The sequence below is a fragment of the Callithrix jacchus genome, chromosome 9 (assembly GCF_049354715.1).
Source record: "Callithrix jacchus isolate 240 chromosome 9, calJac240_pri, whole genome shotgun sequence".
Classification (NCBI taxonomy): domain Eukaryota; kingdom Metazoa; phylum Chordata; class Mammalia; order Primates; family Cebidae; genus Callithrix; species Callithrix jacchus.
In genome coordinates, this window is record NC_133510.1 from 124534168 (window position 1) to 124549902 (window position 15735).

The 15735-nt window shown below is 43.2% G+C and overlaps 1 protein-coding gene across 4 annotated transcripts in view; it reads right to left on the reverse strand.

Annotated features, from left to right (window-relative positions):
- ANAPC5 (anaphase promoting complex subunit 5) overlaps positions 1 to 15735 on the reverse strand; it is a 46547-nt gene that overhangs the window by 16759 nt on the left and 14053 nt on the right. For 2 of the 4 annotated variants that reach the window (XM_078337478.1, XM_009004799.4), the window contains exons 5-11: positions 14501 to 14567; positions 9504 to 9605; positions 8200 to 8390; positions 4764 to 4845; positions 4019 to 4108; positions 1797 to 1939; positions 522 to 657 (exon numbers count right to left, since the gene is read on the reverse strand). In XM_078337478.1, coding sequence (XP_078193604.1) covers positions 522 to 657; positions 1797 to 1939; positions 4019 to 4108; positions 4764 to 4845; positions 8200 to 8390; positions 9504 to 9605; positions 14501 to 14567 — 811 coding nt within the window. Of the gene's footprint in view, positions 1 to 521; positions 658 to 1796; positions 1979 to 4018; positions 4109 to 4763; positions 4846 to 8199; positions 8391 to 9503; positions 9606 to 14500; positions 14568 to 15735 lie in introns of all 4 variants that reach the window. The other 2 variants (XM_078337476.1, XM_002753101.4) reach the window with 1 other exon arrangement.

Below are 15735 nucleotides of genomic sequence, written 5' to 3' on the forward strand. Positions count from 1 at the left end.
GACCCGCCTCTGACATTTACAGGTGTTAAGTACAGGATTTAGCTCCCAGGACCTCAGTCTTTTGTTCTGTGAAATGGAGATAACAACACACCTGACCCATGAGGTGGATTCCATAAGACGGTACACATGCAAGAGGCGTAGGGATTGGCACAGAACCAATTTGCAACAAACGTTAGTTATTATATTATGATTTTAGCTATGCTTCTATTATACTCTCCTCTCTCCTAAAACACAAGAACCTCTACTACCTTAAATGTCAAAGAATCCTTTTTATTTCCTTAGTACGTGAATCTAGCTGGCCTCTTAGAATTCCCTTCACTGATGCCAAAAAAGACCCTAAATTCAATCAACTTTGCAGACTCCGTGCTTGGTCCACTTCCACTGGTGGGATTTCACTGTTTCAGCCACAGCATTGAGCAGATCTGTCCAAGACATGTCCAGTGCTTTTCTCAAGCACTGAAGGAAAGAAATGGTAGAGCTTCCATTGCCCCAGAAGCACGTGGGACTGGCCACCTGCCTACCTGCTCCGCATGTAGCTCTGCGAGGTGGCAGAGTGCGACAGCAAAGGACTCCGTGTTGTTCTGCTGCACGCCCGCGTTTACCGCCTCCAGGCTGTTCATGCTCAGCAACATCTGGGCCTGCTGCAGCGCCATGGTGCTGGGTGGGGAGAGGGAATAGGATTTCCTTTCAGCAGCAGACCTGGCTGCCCTTGGGCCATGCCCATCAGCTATCTTGAGTGGAGGCATAAAGCCAAACCCCTCGAAGGCTCTGGCTTTCTTGGGAGCAGCTGCCTCCCAGTGCCAGCAACCCTGCCCTCAGGATAAGAAAAGCAGAAGAGCATCTTGGATGTGCAGCCCGAGGAGACATGTCATGGTTAGGGCACAGCTGGGAGTGTGTGCTCCCAGACCCCCCACCCCCACCCCAGGTTCCCTGCAGTCACAGTATGTGAATTAGTTTTCACGGGTAAATTCAGACCCGATGCCATCCTGGCACAGGCTGCTCTGGCAATGTAAGCAGTGGCCAGTGTCTGCAGCTGTTTCAGAGCACATCGTGCCAAAAAATTATCTGAAATACAAAAACAAGACTGGTAAAAAAGGCACTTCCTTTCATTACTGAATTCCTAGAAACAGCCTGTCTAAGTGAGGGGTGAGGCAGCAACAGAACTCCAGGATTCAAATCCGGCAACAACGTTTACTTCCAGGCTAACAGTGGCTAAATGGGGAAAGTATGCAAGAGGCTGAAAATATTCTACAGGAAACACCTGGGTTAACAGAACAGCAACTTCCTTTACACAATAGCTTTGGGGTTCAGGGTACCCTCAACTAGAGCAACTATGGATCATGCCTCCTATGAACAGGAAGAAAGGTTCCTGCCACAAAGCAGAGGAGCCTGGTGCTTGGGAGTCAGATGACATGGGTTTGAGTCCTTTGTCACTTGTTAACTATGTTTGTGATCTCAGGTGGACCAGATGTGTGAACCTCGGTTTACTCTCCCAGCATGGAGAGCACCCACCCGCTACCTCAGAGTGGTGGGGAGGAGTAAGAAGGAACATGCACGGGAGACAACTTTTCAGTCTGTGCAAAATACAAAATGTTTTATAGTCTAAAACATTTTGTATTTTATAGTCTAAAACATTTTGTATTTTATAGTCTAAAACATTTTGTCTAATCCTCTGCAGTAACAACTTCTACCCAAGCGGGGGAAATCTTGTGTGTATGGCCTTTCACAGAACCAGTTTGCTAGCTCCTGCTTCTTTCTAAAGGATTCACACACCCTCAGGGCCTTGGGAGACCTACCTGCGGCCATACAGCCTCCATATGGCCGTTTTCTGTGCAATGCTGATATCGATGAGCTCTGACAGGCTGTGTTTCCAGTGCAGGAGGTCGGAGTCCTTTAGGGCATCCATCAGCTTGTTTGCCGTCTTCCCAGCAAAAGCTCTCTGTTGAACAAGGGACTGTATTCCCAGGGAGGCGAGGTACTAAGGGGACAGATATACCCACGACCCAAGATAGAGATTACATGACAGAATTTGTTTTGCTCTTCAGAAATGTGGTGGATTTCACATTTCAGCACATGCACAGTGACAGCACTCTTTAAAAGGAAAGTACCTATAACCTGGCCTTAACCCTGATCCATACGAGATGTGTTCCTGAAAAACTGGGTCTGGGAGAGAGGCAGAGGGTACACGGGAAAGAGCCAGCAGGGCTTTGGCATTAGATGGACCTGGACTTAAACACTGCCTCTGCTACTTACTGTGTGACTTAGGGCCAGTCACTTAGCTTCTTAGCTAAGCCTCAGCTTCCTCATCTGTAAAATGGGCATCAAACCTATCATAAAGAATTATCGTAAGGATTACAATGAAATAATAGATGTCAAACAGTGCTGCGCACATATGTAATAGGAGATCAAAAAAGGATGCCTATCATGAGCAACAGAATCATCTTGTCATTAACTTTTGGTGTCATCTTCAAGGATGAAAGCGCAACTAAAAAATGCCAGCTAAATTCATGGCAAAAGTTGTAGTTAAGCCTACACTTACTTCGAGGAGCCATTTCTGTCATTATAATCAATTCTGTACATCTAAGTGAATCACATGGACAAGTTATAGATTTTCAAGGTATACATTAAATTACACATAATTACTTTCCATTTTACTGAAGTCTGTCACAAACTTCATGAGACAGAATGCTTAAGCAGTCCTATGCCTATGGTCTCGTTTTCAGTTCGTGTTTCTGAGAGAGAATAAGGTTCTCCAAGCTTGTGCTTCATGGGTGTAAATATGCCTTTTTTTTTTTTTTAAATGGAGTTTCTCTTGTTGCCCAGGCTGGAGTACAGTGGCGTAATCTCAGCTCACTGCAATCTCCACCTCCCAGGTTCAAGTGATTCTCCTGCCTCAGCCTCCTAAGTAGCTGGGATCACAGGCATGTGCCACCACACCAGCTAATTTTGTATTTTTAGTAGAGACAGGGTTTCACCATCTTGGCCAGGCTGGTCTCGAACTCCTGACCTCAGGTGATCTACCAGCCTTGGCCTCCCCACCACACCGGGCCAGATTTGCCTTTTCAATACCCCTCTGTGTATGTCATTGAGGACTGTAATTCATGGCCTTCTCTGTCAGTCAAAATGAGAAAGGATAAATGTGCCTGTCAGGTTTACTGGTTCCTGGCTTTGTTTATAGTTTAAAACAAGGATCAGCAAACTTGTTCGGTTTATAAAGGGCCAAAGAGTAAATAATTTAGATTTTTTTCAGGCCACATTTGGTTTTGTCACATATTTTTTCTCTGTTGTTGATTTTTTTCTTCCATCACTTAAAAATGTAAAATCCACTCAGCCTGGATACCCTAAGTAGGCAAAAAGCCAGATTTGGCGCAAGGCCTGTAAAGTTCACCAATCCCTGGTTTAAAAATAAGCCTTTGCTGGCCAGGCACCATGGCTCACACCTATAACCCCAGCACTTTGGGAAGCTGAGATGGGTGGATCAAGAGGTCAGGAGTTCAAGACCAGCCTGGCCAAGATGGTGAAACCCTGTCTCTACTAAAAATACAAAAAATTAGCCAGGCGTGGTAGTAGGCGCCTGTAATCCCAGCTACTCGGGACGCTGAGGCAGAGAATTGAGGTGGAGACTGCAGTGAGCCAAGATCATGCCACTGCACTCCAGCCTAGACGACAGAGCAAGACTCTGTCTAAAAAAAAAAAAAAAAAAGAAACAAAAATCCTTTGCTAAAATTTTCTAAGTGACTATGTGCTAAATTAATGTTGCTCAATAAACTAAACAAAGATCTCTCATGGAGTTGATAAAGGGAAGTTCCACAGATGTTATTAGAATACAGGGAACAGAGAGAAACCTACCACGCAGAATTTAGTGGTTAATAATTAAAGTCACACAAAACTGCCAGGAATAAAACCACACTTTGAAACCCATTCTAAATCTATCGCTGGTTCATGACAGAGGTGGGCAGAAAAAGAGACAAAGGCTCGACCATTTACGGAAACAATCTCACAGAAAGATGAGCCTTACCGGTAACCCAAAATGTACTGCCTTCTTCACAGAATGCTCCAGCAGAACATAGCTATCGGATCTCTTCTGCCCCAGCACATAAAGCCAGCTCTGGCAAGAGAAATCATCACAATATGTCATAACGATGGCAACAGCTAATGTTCTAGTGAAATATCAATGTGCTCAAAAGAAATAATTTAAAAGGGACAAAATACTTGATATTTCTTGTATCTCAAATACAAGAAATATCAAGAATCTAAATGAGACCTGTCAAACAAATCAACACCATTAAAACCAGACTGAAATAAATGAGTCACTGATCTGCTTCACCTGGCAGCCTTTGAGTGGCAGGTGTTTCAGAAAAAAAGAATGAAGCCTTTATATGGCCTTTAACTGAGAAGTAAGATTCTCAGGTGCTTGTTAAGTACCTTCTGTGTTCTACTTGTGCTTGGCGATTTGGCTATTACAGGACAGTATCTCACCGGTTACTAAGTGCAGCATACACGTTTCTGTTAATGCCAGTGCTAAATGTAATAAAGGTTTTCTCTTCTTTCCGGATTTATGGCAAAAGCAAAACAGATGTCATGAATTAAGAAAGACAAGTATAGATAGGTTGCCCTTTCTGAATTCCCACAAGCACCTCACTAGTTCCCTGTTGCTGCTGAAGATCTTTGTTCCAACTGCAAAACAACCCAATTCAAATAGGGCCTTGTGGAGGCCAACTCAACCCGTGAACAAAACTCCCAAGACCAGAGGATGGCCTCACCAAACAGTGCTGGAGACACACGTGATCGTTGGACTCCTGGGCAATCCTAATTGCCTCCTGCAGGGCGAGCTCTGCCTGTTGACTAATGACAGACTAAACATTAATAATATCCGATTAACAATCACAAACATGCATAAGCAACCGTAGCAGGAAGTCATTTGTACACAGTCATCCGAGTGGAGGTCTCTGGGTTGGAAGCTGTAACTATTTCTGGGCTTATTCTCTCAGAGGCGTGCCCCAACCCCAGAAGCAAAAAACACCAACAGGGAAATATAGGACATGTCTCTTCTAAGGGGAATTTCTACGAAAAGGACATAAAGCAAAGGCTTTTATCTCTGCTCCTAAGATGTTTATTTGAAAGGTTCACTGCTGAGGGGAAAGGCAAGGAGAGGACATAATATTTTACTTTTCATGGCATTCCCTTCTGCATTATCTGAATTCTTTTCTTACTATGTGCATTTGTTACTTTTATCATTTTTTCAAAACTACCTTAGAGACAGGGTCTCCCTCTGTCACCCAGGATGCTGTTCAGTGGCACAATCCTAGCTCGCTGCAGCCTTGAATTCCTGGCCTCAAGCACTGGACCTCAGCCTCCTGAGTAGCTGGGACTACAGGAGCTCACCACCATGCTTGGCTAATTTTATTTTAAATAGAGATAGAGTCTCACTATGTTCCCCAGGCTGGTAAACTCCTGGCCTCAAGCAATCCTTCTGCCTCAGCCTCCCAAGTAACTGGGACTACAGGCTCACACCATCATGCCCAGCTAATTTTTTTAAGGAGATACAGTCTATGTTCCCCAGGCTGCTCTTGAACGTCTGGCCTCAACCGATCCTCCTTCTTTGGCCTCCCAAACTGCTGGGATTACAGGCATGAGCCATGGTGCCCAGCCCAAAGCTAGTTTTAAGAAGTATTTTGAGGAATCCCACTTCTGTAATTTTTTTTCCTTTAAATCTCTGTTCAAATATTAAGTTGACAGAGATCAAGGAGGGCTGACCTGCTATCTTTATGTTTAAACAGAGATTTTACAAATTAAAGGAGAAGGTGATGGAGTAACAATGTTACTTAGGAAAACAAGAGCCCTTCACCACCATTTCTAACCCCTTAACCTGGTCTCTCACTACAAGACATATTACAACTATGCTTAACATTGTTTTTTCCCTATCTCCCCTGAGATAAGCTCTATAAGAGGTTTTTTTTCCATTTTCACTGCTGTATCCCTAGTAACTATCCCTAGTGCCTAGTACACAGTAAATGCTCAGTAAAGAACTACAAGGATTTTCAAGAAATCCTTTTAGCTAAGAGACAAAGATTTACACAGGCCCATAGATCCAGGACCAGAAACAAAGAAGCCTGGGCCTGAGTCAATCAAGAATTAAGAAAAATGTGCACATTAATAAAAATCGACCTTTTCTCATTTATATTCTGTGCCATTAGCTGTCTATCCATTGATAATACTGAACATAAACAAATTCTGAGCTGGGTGCAGCAGTTTACACCTGTAATCCCAGCACTCTGGGAGGCCAAGGTGGGAGGCTCACTTGAGGCTAGGTGTTCAAGAACAACCTGGGCAACATGGCAAGAACTTGTCTCTATATTTTTAAAAATAAAAAGAAGAAATTCTGTTCATCAAAAGATTATTTGTATCCAGAAGGCTGTACACAAATTTCTAACCCCCAGGGGAAGCAGTTCCTAACTAAGTTAAACAGGTTACTGGCAAATATTAAAAATGGCATTGCTATTACTTTTCAGTACATAAAAAAATGAAAGAAAGGCTCTGATCAAGAGGTCATTAAATCTGGGAAGACCAAAAGAAGTTAGTTATTACAAGATATCACGGACTGTCACAAAAATCACAGTTTTGAGGAGCCTTAAACATTTTTGGATACAACTCTCGATCTGATGTTTGAATGCCCTTAAGGACACCCTTGGTCTGAGCACCCCACTGATGCCTTCCTCAGAGGGTTCTATAAGGGGAAACTGCTTCCTTACAATGAGCAGAAATATCTTGTCCTCTAACTTATACTTATTTACCAGCTCTCAATCTTGCCCAGTACCCATACCCTCGGGTAATCTAAGCTCTTTTCACGTGACCTTTTACGACATGAAGATGTCAAACACATGCTTGGATAAGACATTTTTCTCCAGGATGAACCTCTCACCTCCCTCCCACCTTATCTATATGATACAGCTTTGAATGTCTCAACACCCTGAGACAGTTCCCCACACAAGACTTGGTTTGTCTATGTCCCTTTTAAAACCTGACAACTGGGTGGGCCCAGTGCTTCACACTTGTAATCTCAGCACTTTGGAAGGCCAAGGTGGGAGAACTGCTTGAAGCCAGGAGTTTGAGACCAGTCTGGGCATTGTGGTGCATGCCTTAGTCATAGCGACTCAGGAGGCTGAGATGGACTGCTTGCTTGAGCCCAGGAGTTTGAGGGTACAGTTAGCTATGATCACATCACTGCACTCCACCCTGGGTGACAGAGTGAGACCGTGTCTCTTAAAAACAAAAACCTGACAACCAGAAATAAAAAGAATTCCCTGGGTGTTGCCTGACACACACAGAAAGGGATAGAAGTCTCAATTACTGAACTGTGGACACTATACTCCCACTAATACACGCTATGGTCTGTATTCAAAGATGCCTATAGCAGAGACCACACTTCTCTCAACTGGGAAAAAGCCACAGGGCAGGAGCGGGGTGAAGGGATCTTTCAATTAGTAATTTCCCACCTTTCACCATTATTCACATTATTTCATTATTTCCAAGATAGTCTCCATGTTCTGAAAGTTGCTTTATCTACTTAATTCTATTTACTAAAAAAAACTGATCAATTTTCCTATTTCTATTCATTGAAAACACAGGCATACGGAGGCAGCAGTATAAACCAGTGTCACCTGACTGAGCTGCCTGAATTCTATTCAAAAGCAAACGTGACTTTTAGTAAGCCTATGTAGTCTTTCATCCAGTAAAGGCACAAGTGCCTTTTGGCTTTTTGAAATACTAAAAATAGCTGCCATCCCCATTTTTTTTACCTCCAAAAAATCCTTTAGGGACTCTCTGGCCTAATGACCTAATTTCCTTTTCGCTGAATGGCCTGTTGTTCTTGGAAGTAATGAAAGAGGCCAGGCACTAAGACAGCAATGCTAAATGAGGACACCAGGGGGCAGACTATTTAGGCAGAAGGTTTTCATTAACTTCGTTCCAGTGCAGAAAAAAGTTCCCTGTATGGAAGTTATCAACTAGTCCAGGTTGATGGGTTTCTTTCTTTTCTTCTTTTTAAAAAATACATGTTTTTTAAAATGCATCACAATTAACATTCGAGAGTTCATTTCTTACATTTCTTTTCCCTTTTTTTCTCCACAAAATAGCAGATCCTTTATTGTCATCAATTAATTCAATTTGTGCATGGACGAAAGTCTATTATAAACTTACTAGTGACCGAAGCGGCAGTGCAGGGCAGCAAGATTCAGAGCGGCGTATCTCAGGCTCCGGCCATAGCCCTCCTCCCCATTACTTTTGCTTTCAGCGCCAGTAAGAATCAGACGATCAAAATAATGAAGGAGGCTGTGTGTTGAACTGAAAACATCTTGGACACGGAGGTTGTTTAAGTAGCTGAGATAATGCTAAAACAAGAAATAATCGACGTATTTTAAATGCTGTAACTATCTCTTGGGTCAGACAACTGCTGAGAGTTTCACTGGCTACAAACACTAGTGTCTCCCATGCCCTTCTAGTAAGATGGTCATAATTTAGCTTAATCTTTTCTCTAGAGGCAGAATAAAACAGCTTCTAGACACATTCCCCTAGAGGGACTCCACAAATTAAAAATGGGAGTTCCATTAGTATTTGTGTCAATTTTATCTTAAATATACTCTACTCTGCCACTGGTTACATGGGTGATAGAGGAGAATAGTGGGCCTTACCGAGTTCAAATTATCAAGGAAAACTGAGTATTCAAATTTAAAGATCCTAAAACCTGAATTCATACACAAATTATAAAATTTTTATTAATGTACAAGTTAAAACACATTGAGATTTACTAGTTTACTAAGTTAATTATTTTCATTTTTTTTTTAGTCACTGAAACTTCCCCAACAGGCAGATCTCAGTTACTAGGAAGCAAAATCGATACATTTCTACATTCAAATATTATCAAGAAAATTTTCCGAGTAAAAAAAATCCATTAAGGAATGGCATTATTGGAACTTTAAAAAGAGGAGAAAGGTAAAGAGTTTTTCAGCCTCAAAACTGTCGTTTGGGCTGGGCATGATGACTCATGTTTGTCATCCCAGCACTTTGGGAGGCTGAGGCAGGGAATCACCCGAGATCAGGAGACCAGCCTGGCCAACACGATGAAACCCCGTCTCTACTAAAAGTACAAAAATTAGCTGGGCATGGTGGCTCAAACCTGTATTCCCAGCACTTTGGGAGGCCGAGGCGGGCAGATAACGAGCTCAGGAGATCAAGGCCATTCTGGCCAACATGGTAAAACCCCATCTCTACTAAATGTACAAAAATTAGCTGGATGTGGTGACACGTGCCTGTAATCCCAGCTACTATGGAGGCTGAGGCAGGAGAATTGCTCGAACGCAGGAGTTGGAGGTTGCAGTGAGCTGAGATCATCACCCCACTGTACTTCAACCTGGCGACAAAGCAAGATTCCATCTCCAAAAAAAAAAAAAAAGTAGCCTTGTCATTCCTTTCCAACACAGCAACAAATTCTAGGAAAGACTTACCGCTTCAGCAAAATCAGGATTAAATTTCAACAAATTGTTTAATTCCTTCTGCAAGGAAGCTGGAGTGAGGGCCTTAGTCTCATCATTCTTTAGCAAAGAGGCCTGAAATTTAAAAATGGTAACTTAGTAGAAAGAAATGGTCAAGAAACATATGAAAAGATATACTCACTAGTATCACCTGATTATTTTCTTTTCTACAAAGGTCCTTCAGGCTCTGGCCCCTCATCTCGCCAGCCTTAGCTGGCCTTCCCTCACTCCAGGTACACTGAAGGTGGACCCTGCACATGCTCTCCTCTTGACCATACACAACACTGTTTCCTCTTTCAGAAACATGAAGCCTCCCACCCATTACTCCCCAGCCACATGCTACCCCTAGCTAAGCAAACCCACACCCACGCCTAGCTCATCCTCCGGGCCACCTGCTTCTTTCACCTTCTAGATGAGGTGAGATCCTATAAGCCCCTACATGCTCCCATAAGCCCTCTGCACTGACCCTTCCTGTAGCACTATCAAACTATAGTAAAATTGCTAGTCTGACCCCACCCCAGACTGTAAGCTCCTTTCAGGCAGGTAACATCTTTACTTCTTGCTGTACCTCCAGTGCCTGCATAGGGCCTTATGGGAGTCAGGTGCCTTGTCCCACCCCTATATATTTGTTTCATACAAGTGATATCAGCAACAATTATATGAAATATGTAGAAAATTAGCTGCAAATTAAATGTTTATATTTAACTGGGCTATAGACACTTTACTCCAATTTTACCTTGATGAGTATTTCTGTAAGTAAAGTAATTTCTAAGGGCAGGGCATGGTGGTTGATGCACGTAATCCCAACACTTTGGGAGGCAGAGGCTGAGGCAGGAGTATCGCCTGAGCCCAGGAGTTCAAGAACAATCTGGGCAATATACTGAGACCTCATCTCTATTTAAAGACAGTAATTTATTTACAAAAAATTTTTTTCAGTAAAAATCATTTTAATTCTATTGTTAATTTATATCATTATAGAAAATTATCGGCCAGGCTCAGTGGCTCATGCCTGGAATCCCAACACTTTGGGAGGCCGGGGTGGGTGGATCACCTGAGGTCAGGAAATTGAGACCATCCTGGATAACACAGTGAAACCCCATCTCTACTAAAAATACAAAAAATTAGCCGGGCATGGTGGCAAGTGTCTGCAATCCCAGCTACTCGGGAGGCTGAGGCAGGAGAATAGCTTGAATCCAGGAGGCAGATGTTACAGTGAGCCAAGATCGTACCATAGCACACCAGCCTGGGCAACAGAGCAAAGTTTCGTCTCAAAAGAAAAAAAAAATTATTATGTAGGCATAGTATGGAGAAAAAAAAACTAAAAATACAGAAAAGCTACAGAAGAAAGCAAAAATCTTCTGCAATCACACCGCCCAGAAACAACATTATTAATATTTTAGTGTATATTATCTTTGTTCTGTATGTATGTGTGTATATATACATAAGTTACATGTCATATTCTAATTTTGTTAAAAATATAATGTGTATACACATTAACTTTATAATACAGCCATATTATAAACCTATATTGTGTATACACATAATTTTTTTTTTTTAGACAGATTTTCACTCAGTCACCAGGCTGGAGTGCAGTGGTGTGATCTTGGCTCACTGCAACTTCTGGCTCCCTGGTTCAATCAATTCTCCTGCCTCAGCCTCCCAAGTAGCTGGAACTACAGGCGTGCGCCCCCATATTCAGCTAATTTTTGCATTTTTAGGAGAGATGGAGTTTCACCATGTTGGCCAGGATGTTCTCAATCTCTTGACCTCATGATCCGCCCGCCTCAGCCTCCCAAAGCGCTGGGCTTACAGGTGTGAGCCACCTCGCCCAGCCAACGCATTATATTTTTAACAAAATCAGAATATGATATGTAACTTTAATTCTATTATTTTAATACTGTAAACTTTGTCTCATCATCAAATAGTCTCAGAAAATATGATTTCTTTTTTTTTTCTTTTTTTAGAGACAGAGTCTTGCTCTGTTGCCCAGGCTGGAGTACAGTGGCACAATCTTGGCTCACTGCAACCTCCACTTGCCAGATTCAAGAGATTCTCCTGCCTCAGCTTCCCAAGTAGCTGGTATTACAGGTGTCCACCACCACACCTGGCTAATTTTTTGTATTTTTAGTAGACAGTGCTTCACCATATTGGATAGGCTGGTCTCGAACTCCTGACCTCAGGTGATCCACCTGCCTCAGCCTCCCAAGTGGCTGGAACTACAGGCACGTGCCACCATGCCCAGCTAATTTTTGTATTTAAATAGAGACGGGATTTCACCATGCTGGTCAGGCTCAAACTCCTGACCTCAAATGTTCTGCCACCTGGGCCTCCCAAAGTGCTTGGATTATAGGCGTGGGACACCACACCCGTCCTGTTTGCCTGTTAATTATGTTAAAATAAGTCTTGACATGGAGACGCTTTTAATTTTTATCTGAAAATCAAATTATCTTCTCTTACATGTTTTCTTCCACAGCTTTCCTTTTTTTTTTTTTTTAAGATGGAGTTTTGGGGCCGGGCGCAGTGGCTCACGCCTGTAATCCTAGCACTTTGGGAGGCCGAGGCGGGTGGATCACGAGGTCGAGAGATCGAGACCATCCTGGTCGAAATGGTGAAACCCCGTCTCTACTAAAGATACAAAAAATTAGCTGGGCACAGTGGCGCATGCCTGTAATCCCAGCTACTCGGGAGGCTGAGGCAGGAGAATTGCCTGAACCCAGGAGGCGGAGGTTGCGTTGCGGTGAGCGGAGATGGTGCCATCGCATTCCAGCCTGGGTAACAAGAGCGAAACTCCGTCTAAAAAAAAAAAAGATGGAATTTTGGGCCAGGCATGGTGGCTCACGCCTATAATCCCAGCACTTTGGGAGGCCGAGGCGGGTGGATCACAAGGTCAAGAGATCGAGACCATCCTGGTCAACATGGTGAAACCTCATCTCTACTAAAAATACAAAAATTAGCTGGGCATGGGTGGCGTGTGCCTATAGTCCCAGCTTCTTGGGAGGCTGAGGTAGGAGAATTGCTTGAACTCAGGAGGCAGAGGTTGCGGTGGACCGAGATTGCACCATTGCACTCCGGCCTGGGTAACAAGAGCGAAACTCCATCTCAAAAAAAAAAAAAAAAAAAGATGGAGTTTTATTCTTGTTGCCCAGGGTGGAGTGCAGTGGTGTGATCTCAGCTCACTGCAACCACTGCTTCTCAGGTTCAAGAGATTCTCCTGCCTCTGCCTCTGAAGTATTCCACAACTTTTATGTTAGAAAGTTCTGGCAGGGCACAGCGGCCCACACCTGTAATCCCAGCCCTTTGAGAGGCCAAGGTGGGTGGATCACCTGAGGTCACAAGTTCAAGACCTGCCTGGCCAACATGGCAAAACCCCATCTCTACTAAAACTACAAAAATTACCTGGTGTGGTGGTACACACCTGTAATCCCAGCTACTCAGGAGGCTGAGGCAGGAGAATCACTTCAACCCGAGTGGCAGAGGCTGCAATGAGCTGAGATCATGCCACTGCACATCAGCCTCGGTGACAGAGTGAGACTGTCTCAAAAAATAAAGAAATAAGCTTTGGCTGTGGCCAAGCACAATGGCTCACGTTGTGTAATCCAAACATTTTGGTAGGCCAAGGCAGGCAGATCACTTCAGGTCAAGAGTTCAAGACCAGCCTGGCCAACATGGTGAAACCCCATCTCTACTAAAAATACATGAATTAACTGGGTATGGAGCCGTGCACCTGTAGTCCCAGCTACTCCTGAGGCTGAGGCACAAGAATTGCTTGAAACTGAGAGACAGGTTGCAGCGAGTTGAGATCACACCACTACACTCCAGCCTGGGCAACAACATAGTGAGATGCAGTTGCAAAGAAAAAGAAAAGAAAAACCAGTTTTGACTGGGCGCCACGGCTCACGCCTGTAATCCCAGGACTTTGGGAAGCTGAGGTAGGAAGATCACCTGAGGTCGGGAGTTGGAGACCAGCCTAGCCAATGTGGTGAAACCCCATCTCTACTAAAAATACATAAATTAGCTGAGTGTGATGCTGCACGCCTGTAATCCCAGCTACTTGGGAGGATGAGGTACAAGAATAGCTTGAACCCGGGAGGCAGAGGCTGCAGTAAGCCGAGATTGTGTCACTGCACTCCAGCCTGGGCAACGCTCTAGAATGGGCGACAGAGTGAGATTTCTGTCTCAAAAAAAGAAAGAGAGAAATGTTTGGAGCAAAGTATATTACTATCTGCAACTGGAATTATTTATTTTTAAAAAGATGAAATGGGCCAGGCGCGGTGGCTCAAGCCTGTAATTACAGCACTTTGGGAGGCCGAGGCGGGTGGATTACGAGGTCAACAGATCGAGACCATCCTGGTCAACATGGTGAAACCCTGTCTCTACTAAAAATACAAAAAATTAGCTGGGCATGGTGGCGCATGCCTGTAATTCCAGCTACTTGGGAGGCTGAGGCAGGAGAATTGCCTGAACCCAGGAAGCGGAGGTTGCGGTGAGCCAAGATCGCACCATTGCACTCCAGCCCGGGTAACATGAGGGAAACTCCGTCTCAAAAAAAAAAAAAAAAAGATGAAATGGTGGCTGGATAGAGGTTGGTTAGATAAGTAATAAATAGGAAAATAATATTAATTGTAGAATCGAAGTAACAGGTACCATACATTGCTTTTCAGGCTCTCTTTATGTTTGAAAATGTTTACAATAAAATGTTGAGAGAAGGGAAGCAAGTCTTTTAAATCACACAGTTTTAGTCATATATCATTACTAAATGAACCTGGATTATAATTTTAATAGAAAAATAAAATCACACACAAAATAGGAAGGGGCACAAAGCTACAAGTGCATCGTCACTGAGGCAGAGAGGACCAAGAGTAAAGGCTGACACAGATTCCCTAAGAAACCTTCTCACGTAGCAGGCCTATGCCATGACCGCGTCACAGGACCAGAAGAGAAGGTCATGATAAATTACAGAATTAACATACCTGTTGAGAAAGAAAAAATTCTGCTTGTTTTTGGGACAGAGGCCCACTGCAGGATACCTCCTCTTCTCTGGAAAAAATTAAAAAAAAAAAAAAAAAAAGTAAAGAATTACACAAAAGTGAAAATGACAACATTTATAAAATCAAGCAGACTCTTATAGCAAAAGAGTACAAAAAATTTAATTCTCTCCTGAGAAATAGGATAGAAAAGCTTCAAAAGTGATGTTGAGTTCAATACACAGAGCCCAGAAAGAAGCCCTGGCATGCACAGTCAAATGATTTGGGAAGAGCGCCAAGACCATCTGATAGAGAAAGGACAGCCTTTCCAACCAGTGACGCTGGGGAAACTGCACATCCACATGCAAAAGAATGAAGTTAGACCCTTATCTAATACCATATAAAAATTAACTCACAAGGAATCAAAGACGTAAATGAGAGGCCGAAAACTATAAAACTCTTAGAAGATCTGACTTCCACCTGCTAGTAATAAAAAATAAACAGGCCGGGTGTGGTGGCTCAAGCCTGTAATCCCAGCACTTTGGGAGGCCGAGGCGGGTGGATCACGAGGTCAAGAGATCGAGACCATCCTGGTCAACATGGTGAAACCCCATCTCTACTAAAAATACAAAAAATTAGCTGGGCATGGTGGCACATGCCTGTAATCCCAGCTACTCAGGAGGCTGAGGCAGGAGAATTGCCTGAACCCAGGAGGCGGAGGTTGCGGTGAGCCGAGATTGCGCCATTGCACTCCAGTCTGGGTAGCAAGAGCGAAACTCCATCTCAAAAATAAATAAATAAATAAAATAAACAATAAATTTTTAAATAAAAAATCTGTAAAACTTTCAGAAGAAACATAGAGGGAAAGCTTCACAACACTAGATGTGGCAATGCTGCCTTGGATGACACTAATGGCACATGCACGCTGGGTGTGATGGCTTACGCCTATAATCCAATCACTGTAGGAAGCTGAGGCAAGAGGCTCACTTGAGCCCAGGAGTTTAAGACTAGCCTCAGCAACAGAGCAAGACCCTATCTCTATTAAACATTTTAAAAATTTAAATTTAAAAAGAACTACAGGCACAGGTAATAACAACAAAAAACAGACAAACTGAACTTTATAAAATTAAAAAATGTTGTGTATTAAAAGACAATCTAAACAGAGAGAAAAGGTAAAATATTTGCAAACATGTGAGCTTATAATAGCAACACTGCACTCTAACCTGGATGACACAGTGAGA